General features: G+C 33.1%; 2 protein-coding genes across 2 annotated transcripts; one reads left to right on the top strand and one right to left on the bottom strand.

Moving 5' to 3' along the window:
- Window positions 1-5163, top strand: LOC123660651 (uncharacterized threonine-rich GPI-anchored glycoprotein PJ4664.02-like). Its single transcript, XM_045595707.1, has 3 exons — window positions 1-193; window positions 887-4932; window positions 4975-5163. Exons 1-3 carry the CDS (start codon window positions 167-169, stop codon window positions 5078-5080), a joined length of 4179 nt encoding a protein of 1392 aa, XP_045451663.1. The 5' UTR covers window positions 1-166; the 3' UTR covers window positions 5081-5163.
- Window positions 5164-5552: 389 nt separating this feature from the next.
- On the bottom strand, window positions 5553-21725 carry LOC123660430 (paired box protein Pax-7). Its single transcript, XM_045595514.1, has 6 exons — window positions 21689-21725; window positions 20464-20636; window positions 16398-16538; window positions 14832-14940; window positions 6874-7070; window positions 5553-6554 (listed from the first exon to the last, which is right to left on the bottom strand). The coding sequence occupies exons 1-6, from the start codon at window positions 21723-21725 to the stop codon at window positions 5832-5834; spliced, it is 1380 nt and encodes a 459-aa protein (XP_045451470.1). The 3' UTR covers window positions 5553-5831.
- Window positions 21726-22973: the final 1248 nt, after the last annotated feature.

The raw sequence follows: 22973 nt of genomic DNA, 5'->3' as shown, positions 1-22973 counted from the left end.
GTCTCTACCAGCTATCTGCTGAACCTTATCTACCTTATCTCGACTTATTGTTAGGTCGTATATAAAAAGGTATCTTAAATTTATATGGGCACAGAATTGCGAACGAGTTCAAATGAATACGTAGTTGAATATTGAACGACGAACGAATATATACAAAGTGCTCAAAATGAGGATAACGATATTTCTATTACTTGTAAGTACATTCAGTTTAATTCATTATCTAGAGGTAGTTCAATGTTATTTCTATATTATAAGTGCGCTGTTGTTGTTAGTTAAATGATTTCTAATTATTAACGATTAAGGAAAGTGACTTTTTAATTTTTGAGGTTTTAATTTTTTTTTAAACGTTTGACATCTCAGAAAAAATAATTCAAAAACCTATGATATTATAATTCGTATGTATAAAATATTATTAATACAAAAACTCTTTTTGTATGTAAGTCGTTGTTATTAAATCAATTAGTGTTGAAGTATTTTCGTGGTATTTTATTTTATTTATAATTTTAAAAAGAAATTCAAACAGGGGATATTTATACGTTAAGAATATATTATAATAAATTTACTCTATTTAATGCAACAATAGCGTATTACATTGAATTATATATTTTAATTAAAGCTATTTTTAAACATTAGATATGTTAGTATTTTTATCTGTAAGTATGTTGACAGGTTTATGTCTTACTTTAAATATTTATAGCACAATTTGTACACCTACATTATACAATACTATCCCTTCTACTCCTAGGTCGCCTGGAAGGGATCGGTTTTCAGCGATAAGGCCACTCTTTGTACCTTATTATACTTTGTTAAAATCAATTTGCTATGTTATATTTCTGTTTTGGTGTAGAATAAAGTGTATTGTATAGTATTGTGTTTAATTTTACAGATTGGCGTCTGCCTGGTAAGCACAAAATATTTACCTTATGATGAAAGCGATACCAGTGTACTAGTTAGAAGTAAGCGGTCTGACTCTGATGAATCAGTTCCATCTATCGATCGTGACGATTCAAGTGACACTGAAGAAGATAATAAGGAAGAAAATACGAATGAAGATGAAGATGAAAAACAGAAGCAAAAGCTTTTAAAACGAGAAGAAAAAAGAAAATGTAAGGAAGAAGAGGCTCAAAGAAAATTGGAAGAGAAACAGGCAAAAGAGAAACGTAAAGAGGAAGAAAAGCATGAGAAAGAGGAACGTAAGCGACTCGAAAGAATAGAAAAACTGAAAAGAAAGGAAGAAGAGAAACAGAGAAAACTTCTAGAGAAAATAGAAAAGGCAGAAAAGAAAAGACAAGAAAAAGAACGTAAACAACTTGAAAAATTACAGAAAGAAGCGTTGAAAGATTCCGAAGAAGATGACTTCTTAGCTACTAAAGAAGACGATTCGATAGAATTAAGTGATATTTGGCGGAATCATATCTACGTTAAGTATGGTTTAAATTTCGCAAGTACGAAGTCAGAAAAACACGCCGCTATTGATAAATACTTACAAGAAGAGCTAGGTCTAAATTCAAACAGTACAGAAAGTGATCGCCGACAAGCTATTATGAAACTTATAGAAACGAAATTGCAAAACGACACAGTTTCACAAGAAGCTTTGAAAAATCAGCTTATAGCTCATATTAATATATTGAGTTTAAACAAGTGGCAAGCAAAACTAGAGAAAAACATCAATGAGTTAAATAATAAATCACAAATACTAAATAATATTACGTTACCGTGGGCTAATGTGACGCAGCAGAAACTCGAAGAAAAGAAATCATTTCTTCAAACTATTAGCAAATTTTTATCTGACATGTTCCCAAGTTGGGTCGATAGTGAACAGAATCAAACTCAACCCGGAAACAATAGGACTGATGTAATTAGTGAGACAATTATTGAAAATCCTGTTGTGGGATCTAATGATGCTTCGAGTGTAAGCAATACTGAGTCAAATTATAATGTTAACTCAGATAGCGGTGATGCATCTACCTCAACAAATGTAAATGGTGGTTCTGTGCCCACAGAGAACAGTGGTTTACCGTCTAGTAATATTCCCATTACGCCAACGACTGTTAACAATATTACTTCCTCTGTCTCTTCAGATAATAAAGAATCATTAAACGTTTCTAACTCAAAGGATTCTCTTTCTTCTGGAGGAAGTAGCGATGGTTTAAGCAGTAACGCTAATGTTGAGTCCGCAAATGTGGCACCTAATAATGTTGATTCTGAATTTTCGGGAAGTAATGATGCTACTCTAAATAATAATGTAAATCTTGGTACTGTGATTTCCCCAGCAGCTTCTACAGACCAAGGCTTGGACAATAATACAAATACAATAATTGAATCTTCTCCTTCTGGTGTAAGTAAAGATGCTGTAGAAAATAACCCTAATATTGAGTCTACAAACGTATCATCTACTAATGTTCAGTCTGAATCTTCTGGAAGTACTGATTCTGCTGTAAATAATAATGTAAATATTGATCCTGCAATCTCTTTAACAGAAAATACCAATTCTGTTTCTATTGAAGGAAACATAGACAATAATACAAATACAATAGTTGGATCTTCTCCTTCTGGAGTAAGTAAAGATGCTGTAGAAAATAACCCTAATATTGAGTCTACAAACGTATCATCTACTAATGTTCAGTCTGAATCTTCTGGAAGTACTGATTCTGCTGTAAATAATAATGTAAATATTGATCCTGCAATCTCTTTAACAGAAAATACCAATTCTGTTTCTATTGAAGGAAACATAGACAATAATACAAATACAATAGTTGGATCTTCTCCTTCTGGAGTAAGTAAAGATGTTGTAGAAAATAAGCCTAATATTGAGTCTACAAACGTATCATCTGCTAATGTTCAGTCTGAATCTTCTGGAAGTACTGATTCCGCTGTTATTAATAATGTAAGTATTGACTCTGCAAACTCTTTAATAGCAAATACCAATTCTGTTTCTACAGAAGGAAACATAGACAATAATACAAATACAATAATTGGATCTTCTCCTTCTGGAGTAAGTAAAGATGTTGCAGAAAATAAGCCTAATGTTAAGCTTACAAACGTATCATTTACTAATATTCAGTCTAAATCTTCTGGAAGTACTGATTCTGCTGTAAATAATAATATAAATATTGATCCTGCAAACTCTTTAACAGCAAATACTGATTCTGTTTCTACAGACGGAAACATAGACAATACTACAAATACAGTAACCGGATCTTCTCCTTCTGGAATAAGTAAGGACTTTGTAGAAAATAGCGTCAATGTTGAGCTTACAAACGTATCATCTACTAATGTTAACTCTAAGTCTTCCGGAAGTACTGATTCTTCTGTAAACAGTGATGTGAATAGTGATACTGCAAACTCCCTAACCGCAAACACTAATTTAGTTTCTACAGACAAAAGCATAAAAAATGAGGTAAACAATGATACAAATTTAAATACTGACTCTCCTCTTCCTGAAGCGAGTAGTAATGGTGTAGAAAATAACGCTGATATTGGTTCTACTTATGTATCGCCTAGCATTGTTCAATCTGAGTCTTTCAGAAATACTGATTCTGCTGTGAATAGTTATGTAAATAATGATCCTGCAAATCCTACAACAATAAATACTAACTCTGTTTCTGCAGATGAAAGTTCTATGAGCGATGTAAACAGCAACATTACCATTAAAAATGAAAATGTTTCAACCTCAAATATAGACCCCGTTATTGTTGAGGCCACTGTTGCCTCAAATGGGAATGTAAATTCTGTTAATTATTCACCATTAAATACTGAGTCATTAACTACTGGAGAAGAATCTCTAAGTGGTTCATCTGATAATCTTAGCTACACTACAAGTGGACCTGGGGAGACTACTAATATTGGATCTATAACTTCATCATTAAGTACCAATTCCATTCCACCAGGAAGTAACATTAATCATATAAGTAACAACTCTAATCTCAGCCATGCAGATATATCTCCTGAATCAATTCCACTAGAAAAAAGTAGCGATGTCGCAAATACCAAGACGAACGTTGATGCAGTAAATGTTTCGACCACAAATATTGATTCAGCTTTAAATGGAAGTATTGAAACCATTAATGTAAATAAGAACGGCATTGACGCTACAAGTACTTTAAATACCAATTCTATTTCTGATGAAAACAATAAAGACATAATAATTAACAGTGCTAATGCTGGTTTGTCTTCCCCAAACACTAGCACTGATTTTAGCGGAGTCAGTAATACTGTTTTTAATAATTTCACCGAGGTCACAAACATTGAGTCAACGAATAATAGCTCTATTTTTTTGGAGCAAAATGATAATGCTTTGACTAACAATGGTGATAATAATTCAACTAAGAATGACTCAGTTCTTCCTGGGGTAAATCCAGGAGTGAGTACCGAAAATGCGACGCAATCGAATATCACTTTGGTTTCAGTAACAAACAGTGATTCTGTTTCAAACATAGACGTTATTGCAAATGCGGATGGTGTACCACCTGTTGCATCGGAAATAAGCTCTGTTAGCAGTGATAATATCATAAACACTAATGCAGCCTCTACGAATGTTTCCGAAATCCTAATCTCAGTTAATAATGGTTTGTCACAGGGAGAAAACAATCCTTCTACTGCTAATATTGAACTTGCTAGTAATGTGGATGTCCAAATAACTGTTCCTACGGAAGCTAGTGTGATTGTGAGTAACACGAATGCTGCAAACAATGAAAGTGCAAATACAAACGTTGATTCAGGTTCTCTTGATGTGTCTACAATTTCTGATAACCTAAGTAATACAGCACAACCTGTTATTGAAAATAATGTAGCAAATTCAGGTGCTACTCCTAATGAGGCTGATGTAACTCTACAATCCACAACTGAATCTGTAGTCAACGTTGACGAAATTGTAAGCAACGCCAATACAGCGTCTGACATTGCTGTTACGGAAATACCTAACGATGTTTCATTAAAACAACTACAAGAAAAGTCACTACAGTCTGTTAATACAGTTCCTGGTGTCGAACCACCAAAATTGGAACCTTTGGATAGTGGAGTAACATTACCCGAGGAACTTGGTGCAACAGTGGTAGAAATAACCCAACAATTAAACTGAAATAGTTATATAGATTAAAACTATAATTAACATTTGCTGTTTATTTTAATTGTATAATATTTTAGATTAAAACACGTGACTAAGAATACAATAAAATATAAAATTGCATTTTAAAACTGTTTGTTGTGTGTTATTTATACCAGTGACGAGATTTCTTTTAGAAATAAGTTTAAACACAATTAAAATGAAATCAAAAATTAATTATTATAATTTTTTAATGGATGAAATTTTTTACCTTCTATTAAGTTCAATTAAATTGAGCGTTACATAAAATTATTTGCATATTGAACATTTATTTCTAATTTGCTAACGATTACATAATCTCTGAACTTTTTCATCTTTTTCTACGTACGTTTCATATGAATGATAGTATCATGCATACTAACAGGTACAAGGAGAGTAATAAATTTCGTGTGCATGAGTAATATTTTTGTTATAGTATGGTATTCAGTAAAAAAAAAACACTCTAAAGTAACTTTTAAAAGTTATATTAATTAATGACTTGTCTAATAACTTAACTTACAGTTTTGGTATTTAAATAGGTATCTATAAATGGAATGCATACAGAGGTAATGTTTACAATTAACGCATTAAAACGTATTTCTATAATACAAAATATTATTTTATAGAATTTAAATAAAATTAACGATATTAATAAATTTAAACAAATTATTACTACAAGATAAGGTACTGTTACACATCGCTAAACTTCCCATTTACTTTTATACTTTTGACACAATTTATACTTTCGTCAAATCCAGTATTTATTGGCAGCATTTCCTGGATTAGTGTAGTTGTGCTGGTTAAGAGGGTCGGGAGCAATATTAGAAAATGAGTATGGATCACTCATGTACTTATAGTCACTGGGTAATCCAGCCAGACTCATATTTAAAGAATTGTTAGACGGGCTCCAATTAGACGAAGATGGATCCACAGCAAGCTTTGAATAATCAGTAGGAACTTTTGGATAATCACTGCTTTGCAATTCTTTATATTCATTACCTTTTACATAAGTGTCATCCCTCTGTTCTAGGACTTCGTCGCTAACAATTTTGTCTTCAGCTTCAGTATCTTTGGGCATGTAGTTGATGGTTTTGTTATAAATGTCATTAGGTGGGTAGCGTGTATAATCACTTCTAGCAGTATTAGCATCCAAAATTTGACTATGAGTAGATGCACTGGCACCAGAAACCAGGTGACTGAAAGTAGCACCTGACGAGCTAGGAAAGGCAGCAGATTGAAATGCTTGATTTAAATGTTGAGACTGTGCCATTAACTGGTTGTAGTTAGCGTATTTTTGGTGATGCCAAGGATCTGGATGCTGTGGGTGATGCTGGGATAGAGAAGGTATGTCTCCGGCAGGATAAGGACATGGTATTTGAGGCATGGGTAATGTTGAGTAGCTTGCAAGTGTTGGAGTCGAATTTGAACCTGTGTTCTTTCTCAATCGAGCACGTCTATTAGAGAACCAAACCTGAAACAACGAATATTTTTTCAATTGTATAATAAAGTATATCCAAGCATACTGACCTCCCTGGTTAAACGATTGATGGTTGGTGTTTCGCTCCAATAAAATGTTTAATATTATGTGAATTTTCGACGGTGAATTCTTGTTATTGAAATGGCAGATCGTAGATATGCAAAGACATTGAAAGAGACAAAAGTCTCAGTTTGCAGTCTCAGATTCTATATGATATTTCGGTAAGATTATAGTAATATAATGTAAGAGTACTAGGATTTCCATAAAAAATATTCTATTATACATATTAAGAAACTGAACAACGAGATATAACCTGAATCCTAGCTTCAGTAAGTCCGGTCTGTAATGCTAACTCCTCTCTTGTGTACACGTCTGGGTACTGTGTTCTATGGAAGGCTCTTTCTAACGCGTCCAGCTGTTCTCCTGTGAAGGTCGTACGTGAACGTCGCTGTTTGCGTTTCAGTGTTAGTCCCGGCTCGGATTCTATGTCTGAAGAATCTGACCCTCGGCCTAAAAGAAAAAAATTGACAGTTTTTCATATAATTATAATAAACTTTGCATGTTTTAAATGTTTATTAATATTGTCTGAATCCAAAAAATATATTAAGTGTATACAGTTGACTATTTTAGTTTTATATTTAACAAATCTGTTGGGTTTTACCCGCGCACCCTGATAATTTTCCTCTCATCGACTCATGTTCATACCAATTTCTGGATAAAAGTTATCCAATATCTAACATTAATTTCAGTCTTTTATTTATATACCAAAATTAATTGCGAATGGTATTTGTAGTTTGAGAGAGTTATAAAAATCGTTCATTGATATTTCTGTACAAAGTTAGTGTCGAGTTGAGTTGAGTTTACAATTTTATTATAAATGCATTAAATGGCCCAACTTTTTCCACTACAGTCTGTAGTTTTTGTAACGCTTTAAAAAAAATAGTATTTATTAAAAATAATTAGCAACTATTTTGTAGAGCCTATAGAGTATTTTGTAGAGTTCATGGATTCAAATGTGGGTATAGCATCGCTAAGTTTTTAAGTATTGAATCTGGCTTAAAATTAATTTTATACTTCTAACAGTTTGAAATTTCCTACTTTTCGAAACGAATTTTAACACACGATTTAGCAATCCTTAAGAGATTAACGTAGAAAAATGAACTTCAACCATTCTACCTTTTGGGAACAAGATTTTTTTCCAGATCATCGCAATCACGATTCAGCTTGTACCATTCGACTGCTGGGCATAGGCCTCTTTCTTCGTATAATAGAATAATCCACCATGCTGCTCCACTGCGGGTTGGTGGATATATTCCTACTATCAATAACGATTGCCACCAGGTACTTATGATGACAACTGGGACCGACCTCTTAACGTGCTTTATGAGGCACAGTAGGGAGACCCACAAGGACAGACATTCAAACCGGAAATAACTGTTTGTATAAATACCAATTCCCCGAGCGGGACTTGAACCTGCAAAATACCTGTGTTTAGGTGCCGACACTAACAAGCACCATTACACCAGAATGGTTGTATATGTATTTAAAATTGTTCAAAATGTGACGTACAGGAACTATGTAATAAAATTTTGTGAATGATTAGTTTTGTAGTTAAATAATTGTGTTTGCACGTAAAAGAAAATAAAACCGACTCCAATTACATCGACAAGTAATAAAACGAAAGTAGACGAAAAAATAGTCAACTAAATTATACGAGTTATTAAAGATTACTCGAAAAGTAGTCATCAGATTTCGATCAAGTTTAAATGGGAATTGGGACCACAAAAGAAGCATCAGCTTTCGATTAAAATAAGAGTCCTCAAAATTGATATAGGTACCCAGTGAAAAGTTATGCGGTATAATACAACGTAGGTCGACGAAAAATTCTAGAATAAATACGTATTATAAGATATAATTAGAAAAGTACTTGCTAGATATCAATTACATTTAAATGGGACCACATGACATGCAACTCGATTCGATTCAAAAAAAATCTGCAAAATCGATCCACCCGGTCAAAAGTTCTGAGGATCATACATAAAAAAATATAATCAAATTGAAAACGTCCTCCTTTTTTCAATTTCAGTTAAAAAGTGTATTGTGTTATATTTATCGCATTAATGAATGACCCGTACGTTGCTTTTCATTATTAGTATCGCTTTTCAATCCATTATGCTTATTGCCTATCCGTTGCGGTCAGTCATGCTTCCTCTAATTGCTACAGATATTATGGAATAATATTTTAAAATTCTAAATATACTTTTTATAGAAATCCGATGAAATTCATTTACGAACAGCGGATTATATTTATTGTATATAAGGGATAGTCTATAACTCCACTAAGGATATCTTACGTCGTCATCAATATTACTATATTATATAACAAAGTTTTGTATGGGTTTTATTTTCTTCTCCGTGTCATTTGAAGATGCGTTGGCGCAGCGTTCACATCACTGGTCTGCGCTAGCGGTCGCGGGTTCAAACCCCGCACATCTCAAACTTTTTATTGGCAATACAGATATTTGTTGTGGTCTGGACGTTTGTGATTGTGTATTGTGTTTGTTTGCGGGACAACGACACAAATTAAATACGTTTGTTATATACAATTTTCGTCTATCCAAACAATCTCGTTGATATAAATCTTAATACGGCACAGGGCAAGCGTATATATAGCGGCAAGCTATGATTAATAGGGCATTAAAAATGTATCTGACAACGCATTGTAGCAATTTGTCTTAACTGTTTTTTCGAACACGCGTTATTTATTAGCAGCTTTTTTTTATAAAAACCCATATCACGTTTTAATTCGCCTCAATCAAAAACCGTCAAGGTAGCATCGGGCCGTCTCATTTATAAATCGGTAGCGGTATCCTACGGAAACAGATTCATAAAAAATGGCCGCAACAATACGCGGCTTTGCCCTTAAACCCGATTTTAAAAAATGCGGCTTATATTAATAGCCTTTTGAAAGAAGTCAAAATTGAATGAAATGAAAAAATGGGGCTCAGAGTGGAGGAATAAGAACACCCAGCGCGGCGGTCTCTTTGTCGGCATCTTTGCCGTTCGGGTGACATTTTGGCACTATTCAATATTTTGGTGTCGCGATCTGGATTTATGACACGTAAAACGGCGACGCGGGTTTAATGCGCTTGCGTTCATTTAGCCGTCATTCTTGTAAGATCGAAGTGTTGCGTGTTAGAAAAACTATCGCGCAAGCGCTGAATATCCTCCGTTCGGAAATAGAGGTAAAATTAATAAATATTTAATTGTAATAAATGTTACGATAGAGACACTATATTGTGCGATATAGTTCAACATACAAAAAAAAAAACACTTTGCCTTAAGTTTTTTATATGCTAATTGCTAAAGATACACGATTATGTTTAAGGAGGATTCATTTATTTCAAATTTCATTAAGATTTTTTGTCTTTATTATACCGACTATTACTAAAGTTATTTTCGATTGGCAGTTTTAAAAACAGCAGAACTTAATAAATAAAATTGTGAAAAACCTAAACGTTTGAGAGATTTAGTAAATAATGTTCATACGCATAAATATGCTCTAAATGAAATACAACATTCTTTATCTGACTACAGAACTTGCGACACATAATAAAACAACGCATTGTAATAAAACGATTTACATGACTTAAATTCCACTGCTATGACGAGACAATTATATTAAGCCATTTTTTTGTTCCGACTCTGATCGTAACGTATGGGGCTAAATGACCTAGTCACTTATACTATATAGAAAAGCACATAAAAATTATTTAATCTCTAACACGTGGTAATAAAGTTCAATGGTAACAAATATATGGCATTAAGTTTGAAGAAAGAAAAGATCTTATCCGATCGTTATAAGTGCGAAAGGGATGAAGTTTGGCGATTGCCGAAATGTGACCCCGTGAAGACGGCGGGTCTCAAAAGTAATAATTTGAGAGTTGAAAGAGCTGCGACGGCGGTTTAACACCTCCATAATCTGAGTTCATTAAAGCGGTCGGGACGCCTTTGTTTCAGCGGTTTGTTCTGAAGTTAACAGATGGCCGAGTAGCAGGATTAGCACGTCTGTGGGCGTGTTTTATTTGCCATTTCTTATGCTTTTGACGAGTAATATTAATTGCGATATATGGTTCCAAGTTAAGTTTTTTCGCTCCTTTATTTTGTCAAAATATAAATCCCTAAGGAATACACACATTGAAGTGAAAGATGGAAACAGAATTGCAAATAACTCATAGTCGAAAAAAAAAAATATAGTTTAAGTACTTTATTGTAAATAAGGTTCACATAAATCTTTATACATCAAACATGATATATTGCTGTTTTATCGCATTAGTTAAAATAACGGAAAACTATGAAATCTGGGTGACGACCGATCTGGTGTATTTATGTAGGTAATGCCTTAACGCCGCTGGTCGGTAGTTCGATTTCTACTCGAGGCACGCATATTTATTTGAATAAATATTTTGTTCTAGCCTGCGTGTACTTCCTTGTTCGTCTCTTCAATATTCTTTGTAAAGTACGGAAAGTTTGCAGTCCCAGTATTTTTATTGAAACTTGCTAGCGATCCTCCTCATAGTCAGAAAATTATATGATAACCTAAGTAGAGCATTGTGGTTAATTAATTTAAGCTCCAACCCGTTCAACAATATAGCGAAGAGACCTTGGAACAGTTGAGACATTTACAAACTGATTCGTTTATAAGATACCTAGAAAATATAGGATGGTTAAGGTCTCAACACTATTAAGGTGACGATAATGATGCAAATATTTGTGACTAAAATGTATCCACGTATTTTTAATCAACTTCAAAAAAAGGAGGAGATTACTCAATTCGACCGTATATATGTTTTTTTTTTATATGTTCGGGTATAACTCCGTTGTTTGTGGACCAATTTCGATAATTTTTTTTGTTGGAAAGGAGATATCTCTAGTTTGGTACCATGATAAGGAAACCAGGATTTGATAATGGGATCCCAGAGAAATCGAGGGAAACTCTCGAAAATCCGCATAACTTTTTACTGGGTGTACCGATTTTGATGATTTTTAATTTAATCGAAAGCCGATGTTTATCATGTGGTCATATTTAAATTTCATCGAGATCTGATTACAACTTTTGGAGTAATCTTTGATAATGCGTATTAACTTGTCATTTTTTTTGTCTACCTATGTCGTATTACTTGTCGATATAATTGAAGTCGGTTTTTCTTCGTTTGCCTGCAAACACAATTATGTTTTGGACGAATAGACGAAATATTTTTGTGCCTTTTTAATAGTTTTTAATTTGAAAAAGTGGTATTTTTTTATTTATTATTTTTTGTTTAAATGATTAATTGTAGCATTTTTCATGTGTGGTTACATAAAATAGTGATAAAGCTATTTAGAAAATAACACAACATTGTACCTGCATGTACTCTAAGAATTAGATTAAAGGATATTTCCGGAATTATTCGTGTGAGGGCTATTGTATGAAGCAAAACGTGAAAGCATTTAGAACAGCATAATAAATGACCCCGTATTTGGAACAGTCGGCATTGTAGCTCCGGAGCTCTTGCGGGTTTTCCTCTGTAATGCGCTCGGGAATCACAATGTCACTACTTTAACTATTTGTATTCTAGGTTTACTTAAATTACAGCGTATTTGTTAATTAAGTTCTTACTATTTGAATTTGTTTTATACATCCTATATAACATCTACCATACTAAACTTTTTAATGATTTCAATAAAAGGAGAAGGTTTTCAATTCGACTGTATTTTTATGTGTGTTACATCACGACTTTTTACAGTATTATTTGAGTTACCTATGCCTCAAAATGCATATCTATCAAATTGGAATTTTTTTCGTCTACCTTCCTTGTATGACTTGTTGAACTTTCTTTTTTCGTTTGCGAGCAATTACAATTATTTCGCTCTAAGGTCCCGGGTAATAATTAAATATGTACTTAAATAAAAGATTACAAATATCACTCTGTTGTTTCTCAAAAACAAACACATTTGATTGTCTACGTTTAAAACTATCGACTATATGTTAAAAATATTTATTGTAATTACTTGGACCAAAAAAAATACAAACCACGCTCTAACGAAATAAAGTGCTACGCTTTGTTGGCTTATACCGTGTAATCCTAATGTAACACCTCGTAGTATTCAAGAAGGTACAGTTATCATTCACAATGACATCAGTTGGCTCTAATGACCGATGTTATTATACAAATGTTAGATTTTATCATCCATTCCTTTTTGTTTTATTTGTATGTGAAAGTGTATTTTGCTTATGATGATTGTGTCTACGATTATAATCGCAGTTTAAAAATTTGAATTGCATACAATAACAATGGACTGCTTTAAATACTTTTATTTTTGTTTACATAATTTTAACACCTCTTATGTTACGAAATTTATTTTTCAAGCTTACATGTTATACAGGTCAATTTTCATGAGAGATGTATGTAGTAAAACCTCTTTATCTCCGCTTGACTTGGGGAGAGTAAGCTGGTGGATGCATGACATGAGCGTTACGTTTCGTTTATTATTGTAGGGGTAAAAGTGAGAGGTCCATATCTAAATATATAAAAATTTCTTGTCACGATTTATGTGGGCGATAAACTCCGAAACTACTGAACCAATTTTTATGAAATTTTGTAAGCATCTGTAATTTGTTCCAACTTGGAGAGTAGTTTATATCTCAATTAATCCCGGTAGGTGGCGCTGCTATCGGTATTAAGTCATCAAATTTGGTAGCTGTTTTCGGGAAGGACAACGTCTGTCAGGTCTGCTAGTTTAGCTGCTGTTTATATATATAACCGTTATAGAGATGGAACTTTAGAAGTTTTACTTCAGCTGTGTGGTCTAAAGCACACTCGTTTTAGATTCAATAGTTTTTTTATTTAATTTGTAAACATGAAATCAAAACTTCGTATAAAAGTATTATAGCGAATTAAAAGAGAAAGTTTTGTTTTTTTTATAGAAAGTTTTATTACAAAATAAGCATTTTTAATTAATTTTCGTAGTTCAAATATAAAAGGATTGTGGTACGATTAAAAAAGTATAGTTTACATAAAAGAAGACTGTTGAATGAAAACTAGAAACAACGTTACAATTGTTCCAAATTCAAAAGATTCGTATAAATATGTGGCGATATATGTACAGACGGAAATATCGACAGGTACCGACAATAAACCGGTAAAATTCAAAGTTTTATTAACCAAGTGCGAAATAATGCAACAATACAGTATAACCAAAACATGTTGCGTTATTATAGATGTTTTCAGCACTATCGAACGCGCTGCAGGCGACCGCGGTCACTTTGTCGGTACCCTTATGCCTCGTTATATCTCGTTGAACACACCGCCCTTCGATTTTGCCACATTCAATATATCAACAGACGACAATGACTGCGTAAGATTTGTGTGCGGAAATTGATTTTTTGAGTCGTGAGAAACCTTTGACAGGTTGTCCGCTTTGAAACGGACAGTCATTGTGCAACATTTTGTGTTTTAGATTTGCAATTTTTAAAATTAGGTGATGAGATTTGATAAAGGTTTTTGTACAAAAATCAAAATTCTTGCGCAGATATCACTTTTACTTTAAAATTATTTTATTATTATTTTTAGTATGCATTTTTATAGTAATATGGCCTCTATAAAAATTTTAAATGTCTTGGTAAACACGGAGCAAGTAGAGTTCCGAGAAAAAAATTATTACATACGGTAAAACATTTAGGCATACAGTAGACCTAAAACAATACTTAAGTATGTTTTCGGTTTAGTAACCCCTTAGTACTTCTTTAAAACGGAACCTTAAAAAACGTTACTTTGTCTAGTATTTTTTTTTTTCTATAAAAATTAAATACACGAAAAAAATAGCAATCTCTTGTATAGACTTATTGCTTACAAAAAAATACTTGCAAAAAGATTATGTGTCGATGTTTACAGCAATTAATGAATACATATTGCATTTATTTAGTATTATACATTAATATATGGTTCAACAATTTTAAGAATGATTTTATGAAATCATGGAAAAAGATGAAACTTCGACCAATAATCAAAGTAGAAATTTTACACAAACGCAAAGATGTTCTCAGTAAAAAAATAATACACAAAAATACACAATACAGACCACAATGTTATTCTAAAACAAAGTTATTAATATCAAAACCAGTTTACGCGGACATTATCTGGTTTATCGTGTTTCTTACATTTATTTACTATACTTAACTGTTGTTTTATTCGCTCTACTTAGCTTCAACGATAACAATTAATCTCTAACCTCCAAGTATGCCGTCGATGCTGTAATCCTTCTTCCCGTCCGGGTCTCTGGCGCCACCGCGAAGCAACCGCGATATCGACGATATGCTGGGCGGATCTGACACGCCCTCCTGAAATTTAACGTTTAAAGATGATTTACCTTGCCGTATCCATGCCGTGTCAACTTTACCAGCTTTTTGTTTACAAAACTGCCCAAACTTCATATTCTCAAGTCTCGTGTCATTTTAACCATACAAACATTAACCTCCGTGAGCCGTATCTTCAATAGCGCAGTGAATATGAATATGCATTTTTTTTTGGAAAATGAATATAGATAAAATGAGGTCTGGTTTTAGCTTTATTGGTTGACGTCAGGGGCGATCCTATTTTGGATAAAAAATACACAAGGAACTTTATTGATAAAAATAAAAGACCTTATATTGCTAAATTTAAAACTCCTTGATCAAAATAACTACTCGAAGTGAATTCGAAACTTAAATCGTCATAAAGATCTGACAGTGACGTATCTTCAAGCTCTTACAACGATTTACAAGAAGTTGTAGGTATAGATTGTTAGTTTTTTGGGGGTGATAGGTAATCCAGTTCAACTTTGTATGTAGAGAGTTGAAAACTCAAAATAACGCAACATATTAACATATGTTTATGTAAAGAAATTCCTGCAGGTATTCGTACAAGACCGTTGTATATTACGATAACTATTGATTTACATACATATATTTTTGTAAGTAAAATGGTATAACAAGATCAGTTTTAGCAAATTGTAAAATACCAATGACGAAATCACAATACATTTAAGTCATTAGGGTAATATACGAACGGTGTTTCGAAAAATAAAAATACAACTGTAAATCGTAAAAGTAACGATTGACTTGTGAGAATAAATTATCTTGTTTACTCTATTGAGTAATTCCTTTTAACTTTGTCGTCAAAATCATCTTCTCGATTTCAGACAGCCTACCGTGACTGATCGTAAGCAACCACTAATCTTTAATTTTTTAAACACTGATCTTTCGCAATCTGATTACCAGTTGTTGAAATTAAAAAGTTATTTTTCAGTTGAGTAATTCCACAAAAAACGTAGCTTTATTTAATTTCGTTAGCCAAGTATGACCTTTGTTCTTTAAAACAATAGAGAACTTATTTGAAAAAAATTATACAAATAAATGTGTATATACCTATGTATCTGAATACTTCTCAATGGATAATATATTGTGCATTAACTCAATAAGTTTTATTTTTATCAATTTGAAAATTAATTAATCACAAATTTGGATCTATTTTAATTACAAACATTAATTTATATGTATCATTTAATAAAATTTAATCGAGTAAGTTGTATCGACATTTGAAGCATTGGATAGAATAATTTAATGAATATGGCTCAGCAAGCAAGTTTTAATTTGGTCAATCACCGAACTTTACAAGAGTTTTTGATATATTTTATGCAGCAAAAACATCGTGTGAAAATTTGCTTGTTTCGAAAACATAAAATTACATAACATGCCATGCCATAAAGAACATAATACGCCACACATATTTATAAATTACTCTACAGCTGGAGTGTTACCTTTATGAGTTTTTCTCGTATTTCCCATGAGAATATTCCTGGATTTTGTCGTTTGAGCTCTTCTATTCTCGCTTCGACTTCAGGAGTTGCTACTCTAGGCTTCGATCCTCCTATCACACCTGGTCTGATGGATCCCGTTTCCTGTGTGAAATGTTGTAATCCTTAATCCTGATATCATTCCACGATATAATTTTAAGTAATCGAATAGACCTATTTATGGGTATTAAAATTATTTGTACTATAGCAAGGCTTTTTTCAGCATAAGTTTAAAAAATTGAAAAAAAAACTCACTTCATTTGCATATAAATTTATTTACTTTTTAAACAATTAATATTTTTTTATATTTATAGCTTATCAGTATTATTTAGTATCATAAAGTAATGATCGAGGGTCAAATAATGTAAGCAATTTTGAGTATATATACCGCAATATAGTAAAACTTTATCATTTGTTGAGTTATATACTACGAGTTCGTAGATTCATCCACGGTGCGTGAAATAGGACTTCCTGAGCGAACAATCACCATTATTGTGCTGAGTGACCGGGAGTGAAAATGAACCTTCAGGCTTCGCTGCGCAGGAGTCAATAGCGATTGTTTTCCGACTCGACAGGATTAGGTGTATTATTTCTTATACAATTTTTCTATCGATAGGCAGATTTTAATGTTAAAAAATACTTTTGTGTAGATTTCAGTTAAAGAATCTTCAAAAGATATCATTAAGACTTCTGTGTTATGTATTCCTATAGTAAAATATTTATATTTAATATTGAAAACGAAAATATATTTCTTTCTCGTATTGTTGTGTCTGTTTTTACTTTTGCTGCAAATCAAGTTTAAGCTACTGAGTGAATTTGAATGAAACTAGACACGATCCAAGTCTATACAATTGGGCATAAGATTGAGTATGATTGTCCCGATATTTTTTATGATATTTTTGAATTAGGGGATGAAAATCGTAACGTGTGATTTTAAATTTATCGTCAAATTTTAAACAACGAACAAGTGTATATGGCTTGTATGTAACAAAAGTAATATTTATGTGTAGAAAGATGAAAACGTACAATAAAAATGTATAAAAAGCCGACTTCACACATACTCTATAATGACTCTTGTTTCTCCAATTTCTTGTATAAAATTCGGTTCCTACCGAACGTTTATACACACATATTTAATTTAAAAGATGTAGAGATATACATATGCTCGAAAAATATGGCATGGCAGTCCGTAGTAATGTTTCATATAGGTACCGAAGATTAAATTTTGTTGTTATAAGTTTGATATTAACTTCGTACTGTTGTATTTACTCATTGCAATATATTTTCTATTACTTTTACAAATATTCTTAATATAAGTATATAGATTACGCGTCACGTTGTTTGTCCGCGATGGACTCCTAAATTATTTAACCGATTTTAATCAAATTTGCAAACCGTGATTTTTTTATTTTTTTTATTTCACTAGGTCGGCAAACAAGCGTACGACTCACCTGATGGTAAGCGATTATCGTAGCTTATAGACACCGCAACACCAGAAGCATCGCAAGCGCGTTGCCGACCCAATCCCCAATCCCCCCAGGAGCTCTGGTCACCTTAATCACCAACAGGAACACAATACTGCTTGAAAACAGTATTATTTTGCTGTGATCTTCTGTAAGGTCGAGGTACTATCCCAGTCGGGCTGCTCCATATTTTGAGCAGGAAATTCCTGCTGTGCCCTACCTCAGTGATGCAGTGCGTGTGCAGTTTGATCTAACTTGAAATATAGCCTATACTTTGATATAATATATAACGTTATATTTAAGAAAAAAATAAGGCGATACAAAGTTTACCAGGTCAGCTTGTAAATTATATGACATAAAGAAAATAAATGGCTCAACTCATCTTTGAATAGTCTCGGTTTTATTTCATGTTTGTAGTAAGCTATGGTCTAAGCCGTAAAAGTGGTAATAATTTTGTATTACATTTGGACTAGGGTGTTTAACTATAGGGTATCCGGTCTACTAGGGCTTAAGGTAATGTAATCGCCTTTTTTTGTTGCAGTATATATTAGACCGGAATTGGAAAGCTCTAAGCTTTTTTAAAAAATTGGCTAAAATAAATATTTAATAATTTAATTTATAATAACGGTATCTATACCTACTAATATTATAAAAGTGTAGAGTTTGGTTTAAGGCGCTAAGTACCGGTTCGAATAAGAAAATACACAGTACAATTAATAAAAATAAAAAAATTAAAGCTAATTACGACCAGCCGTCCTCTTAAATATATTTATATTTTTTATATGAAAGATATAGTTTTCAATTCTTTTACTCTTGTATTAATAGCATTCATACACGAGGGCTTTGTAATAGCATCTTTGCAACAAATAGGAGCACAATCAATAGGAGGATAATCAATTATTAATGTTGCAAAAACGGAAAAAAGTTATAAAAACTTTTAGTCAAAAGCTTTAGTCTAAAAATAACGCTTCAGCCTGTAATATCCCATTGCTGGGCATATAAGCCTCTTTCCCCATATAAGAGAAGGATCAGAGCGTAATACAATATGATGCTCCAATGTGGGTTGGCGGATACTTTCCCTACTATGAGTAACGATCGCTATCAGGTGTACAAGATAACAACCGTGACCGACGGCTTAACGTGCTCTCCAAGACACGGTGGGGAGACCCATAAGGATGCACAAACACCCAGACGACGGTAACATCTGTTTGGCTAATACAAATGTTTGTTATGTGCGGGGATCGAACCCGCAACCGCCAGCGCAACAGCCACAAACCTGTGCTATGACCGTTGCCTGTGCGCGTTTGTCTAAACATATAATGAATACTTTTATGCGAATGCAGTATCGGGCAACAGCTAATGAGAGATATAATGGAATGCAAGTAATTCAAGTCATTTGTAATTAAATAGAACATAGTCGTGAAATACCACGGGGTACGCCCAGCGGCAGCGGTATGACATTAATTATTATTTGCAGCCATGATGTCATATTCGTAACATTTTCTTATTATTGACTATTTTTATATGTAAACAAGTTAGAAACTTAGTAGTTTTATTGAATAGTTTTAAGTAATTTACTACTTTGTTCCAACTTTGTAACGACGTTTTCTGTGTCAAGAATAAGATGAAGCCAATGATAGGTTAGAAAAGGCTTGAATATGTAATATGTAAAATAGAGTTATAATAGTTTTGACTTATCTACAAATGGCGTTGGTAAGAAACTTGACTGCATTAATATTTTTTTAATTTTCTTAAATTTAGTTTATTTATTTCTCTCAAAGATAGGATTAGAAATGAGATTATCCGCGAAAGAACGAAAGTAACCGACATAGACGACAGAATTAGCAAGTTGAAGTGGCAGTGGGCTGGTCATCTGTGTCGCAGAACCGATGGCCGTTGGAGTAGACGGGTCCTAGAGTGGAAACCGCGTGTTGGCAAACGCAGTGTGGGACGTCCTCCGGCCCGTTGGACCGACGATCTACGTAAGATTGCCGGTGTAGGCTGGATGGGGATTGCGGAAGACCGGGATGTCTGGCGCGAACTTGGGGAGGCCTATGTTCAGCAGTGGACTGCGATAGGCTGAAGTGAGTTTATTTATTGAGTTTGAAAGTCATAACTTGCTGTGCTAGAGTTTAATTAGGTTATTAATTTGTATTAGCGTCATTTAACACACGTTGCTCAAGTTAACCAAATATTTATAGCACCCGGTGATGTTTTTTTATTTTAAGAGTTTTTATTTTAATTTACACACATAATTAACTGCAAATATTTGTATAAATGTTAGGTCCATAAACACTTTAATATTGAATCGATGTTCATAATCCTTTTACCATAAGAAGTTAGATTATGGAGAAGTAGCAAGGGATGCTCGTAGCGTACAAAAGTCATAAATTTTAATCTGGGTGAAGCCGCGAGTGGTTTATAGTGAAAATATAATCATTTATTAAGCAATCGTTGAAATAAGTATGTCAAAATTACGTAATTTGAAAATCATGTTGATTTATCACTGAAATGTATAACAATAGAAGATAAAGTAATTTTTTGTGTATACTTATATGATTTCTAACCTGGTATCTATTGAGAATTTTCGAAACGCATCCATGCGAGACGCGGAGCTGCCGCGAGATGACGCAAGGCCGGACGCCCGCCGCCGCCATCTCCACGATCTTCAGCCTGATATGATTCGGCAAGGGACGACCGTTGATGAACAGCCCGCCGAGTTGATTTACCCGACCTTGTCCTAGATGTAAACACGTTAAGTAAATATATTAAAATACTTATTTACGCACGCTTGACTTGTGGAGTAAGTTGGTGACTGCGTGACGAGAGCGTTACGAAAAGTTTGATCGGGCGTGGTGAACGGAAGTTGAGAGCGAGATATAAGTTACTGAAGATAGAAAGAGAGACAGTTCTGCTTACACAGAGGTATAAGTAACTGTAATATATAAGTAACTTTTTTAGTTATTAATATAAAATAAATATCAAAGACAGTAAATAGTCAACTATTTAAGTGTGATATATATATTGAAGGTTAGTTTTAGCTGTATGTTAAATACGAGTATATCTCATATGTAAGAAACCAAATATTTTTATTTCCATACTAAAATATGAAGGGAGACATATCAAATCAAGTGTGCTTTTGAAATATGTATACAAATAGTGCACGACAGAGAACTGATAAAATAGGTATAACGTCAACTTATTTTAAAATTATCTGTGCTCCGCGGTTTCTCTTGTGTTAATTTTAGGAAAAAACTAATTGTGTTGGCTCGCAAGCAAACGAAATAAACCGACTTCAAATAAAAAATAGACAAGCGAATGCGCATTATTAGATATAACTCAAAAATTAGATTAGATCTCAATCAAATTTGAAATCGGTCCACCCAGTAACAAGCTATGAGGTAGCACGCTTTAAAAATACAGTCGAATTGATAACCTCCTACTTTTTGGAAGTTGGTTGTTTACACAAATGTTATATAGCCTTTATACAGTCTGCCTCGGTAAATGGAATATCCAAAACAAAAAGAATTTTCTCAACCAAATCAAATCAATCAATTCGAACCAGTAGATCCTGAGATTAGCGCGTTTGAACAAACAAACAAACAATCTCTTCAGCTTTATAATATTAGCAGGTATAGATTATCAATTTCATTACAGTTAATATTAACTACTCTACCACATATAGGTATATTGTATGTTCGGTCGTGAGAAAAGATTTATATGTAGCTGTAGAGCGTTTACTTATAGCTAGAGTGAATAGACAATGTAATGAAATTACTTATATACCCTTACCTACCCACACATCCATACCATTTTGGTGGCGTTCCATAATGGTATGAGTCAATAGAGTATTTTCATTAACGAAAAAACAGAAACACAAACTATGAATCCACTTATTTAAAAAGAAACATTACCACAAATCTAAAAAAAACAACTTTTTAACCTTTAAAAAAATTAGCACCTTATAAACGTCACAAAATATGATAAATATGTTTACATTCAATCAAGAGAATAATCGGACACATTTTAAATTCATTATCACCCTCCGCATTTACATAATTAAAACGACATTTTAAATTAATTACGCCGTCATAAATATTATTATTTAAATAAAGCAGACGCGATCGTTTGTAGAGGTCAGTTTTAGCCGACTATAGCCAAGGTATCTATCAGACGGCGGTGTCTTTTTATTAGAAAAAAGATCGATAGATCGCGTTATCTTTTTTTCTGCGCGTGAGTGCAGTTGAGGAGGTTGTATAGAACTGAGAGTACCACTGTGTTCGTACAGATAGAACGGAGCGTGGTGGTGTGCGTGGTACCAGAAGCTTTGCCGTGAGGTCGGGCTGTGTCTGTGTGAGTGAGTGCACATGGAACACACCCACCTGTGCAAGTATGAGACGTGTAGAAGAACCATACTGTTCTAGGATATTGTTATAACACGTTAATAAATTTACCTATATGATTAAAAGCTTTTAAAAGTCATTGATTCAAAAGAGGGTGTTGTCAACTATCAATAATTATGGCGATATTTTGATTTTACATTTAGTTACAATTTTTTTTTTAATGTTTATTTCCCTTAACTAAAGATAGAACTTTGAGGTGGTTTGACATTATGAACATCTATTTCAAAAGTATTTATATAATATCATAGAAATGTGAATAAATGAACTTATTATTTAATCGGATTTAATAAAATGTTATATACGATTAACAGTTTCATAAGTTATAGTAAACAAAGTATGTATTTTGTAAGGCATTGACAATTTTTAGTAAAAAAAAAAATAAAGCATTACTTAAAATGTAAAACTGCTTTAAACGTTTACAAAATACCATTATTATAATATACTTATGCAATTGTACAGATATAAAGACTAAAAATTTTTGTCACCCGAGTGATTTACCAAAACAGACGCGCGCGCAATGGAGGGGGATTAGTTCTGCCCATTCATTGTGAAATGCACAGTCAGATATATACACGTCTCTTTTTAACGCGCCTAACACTAGCATGATCTTTTTAATCCTCGAATATCATAATACTAGATACCCCTCTTAGTTTCACTTGGGTTATTTCTATACT

The sequence above is a fragment of the Melitaea cinxia genome, chromosome 15, assembly GCF_905220565.1.
Source record: "Melitaea cinxia chromosome 15, ilMelCinx1.1, whole genome shotgun sequence".
NCBI lineage: Eukaryota > Metazoa > Arthropoda > Insecta > Lepidoptera > Nymphalidae > Melitaea > Melitaea cinxia.
This window is presented reverse-complemented; position numbering and strand designations above follow the sequence as displayed.

Coding starts and splice junctions, on each gene's coding strand:
- LOC123660651 (XM_045595707.1), top strand. CDS start 167: ATGAGGATAACGATATTTCTATTACTT. Junction 194..886: donor TAACGATATTTCTATTACTT/GTAAGTACATTC, acceptor TTAATTTTACAG/ATTGGCGTCTGCCTGGTAAG. Junction 4,933..4,974: donor GAAATACCTAACGATGTTTC/ATTAAAACAACT, acceptor GTCTGTTAATAC/AGTTCCTGGTGTCGAACCAC.
- LOC123660430 (XM_045595514.1), bottom strand. CDS start 21,725: ATGGAACGCCACCAAAATGGTATGGATGTGTGGGTAG. Junction 20,637..21,688: donor TGGTATGGATGTGTGGGTAG/GTAAGGGTATAT, acceptor GTTTACATCTAG/GACAAGGTCGGGTAAATCAA. Junction 7,071..14,831: donor CATCGACGGCATACTTGGAG/GTTAGAGATTAA, acceptor TTTTTCTTTTAG/GCCGAGGGTCAGATTCTTCA.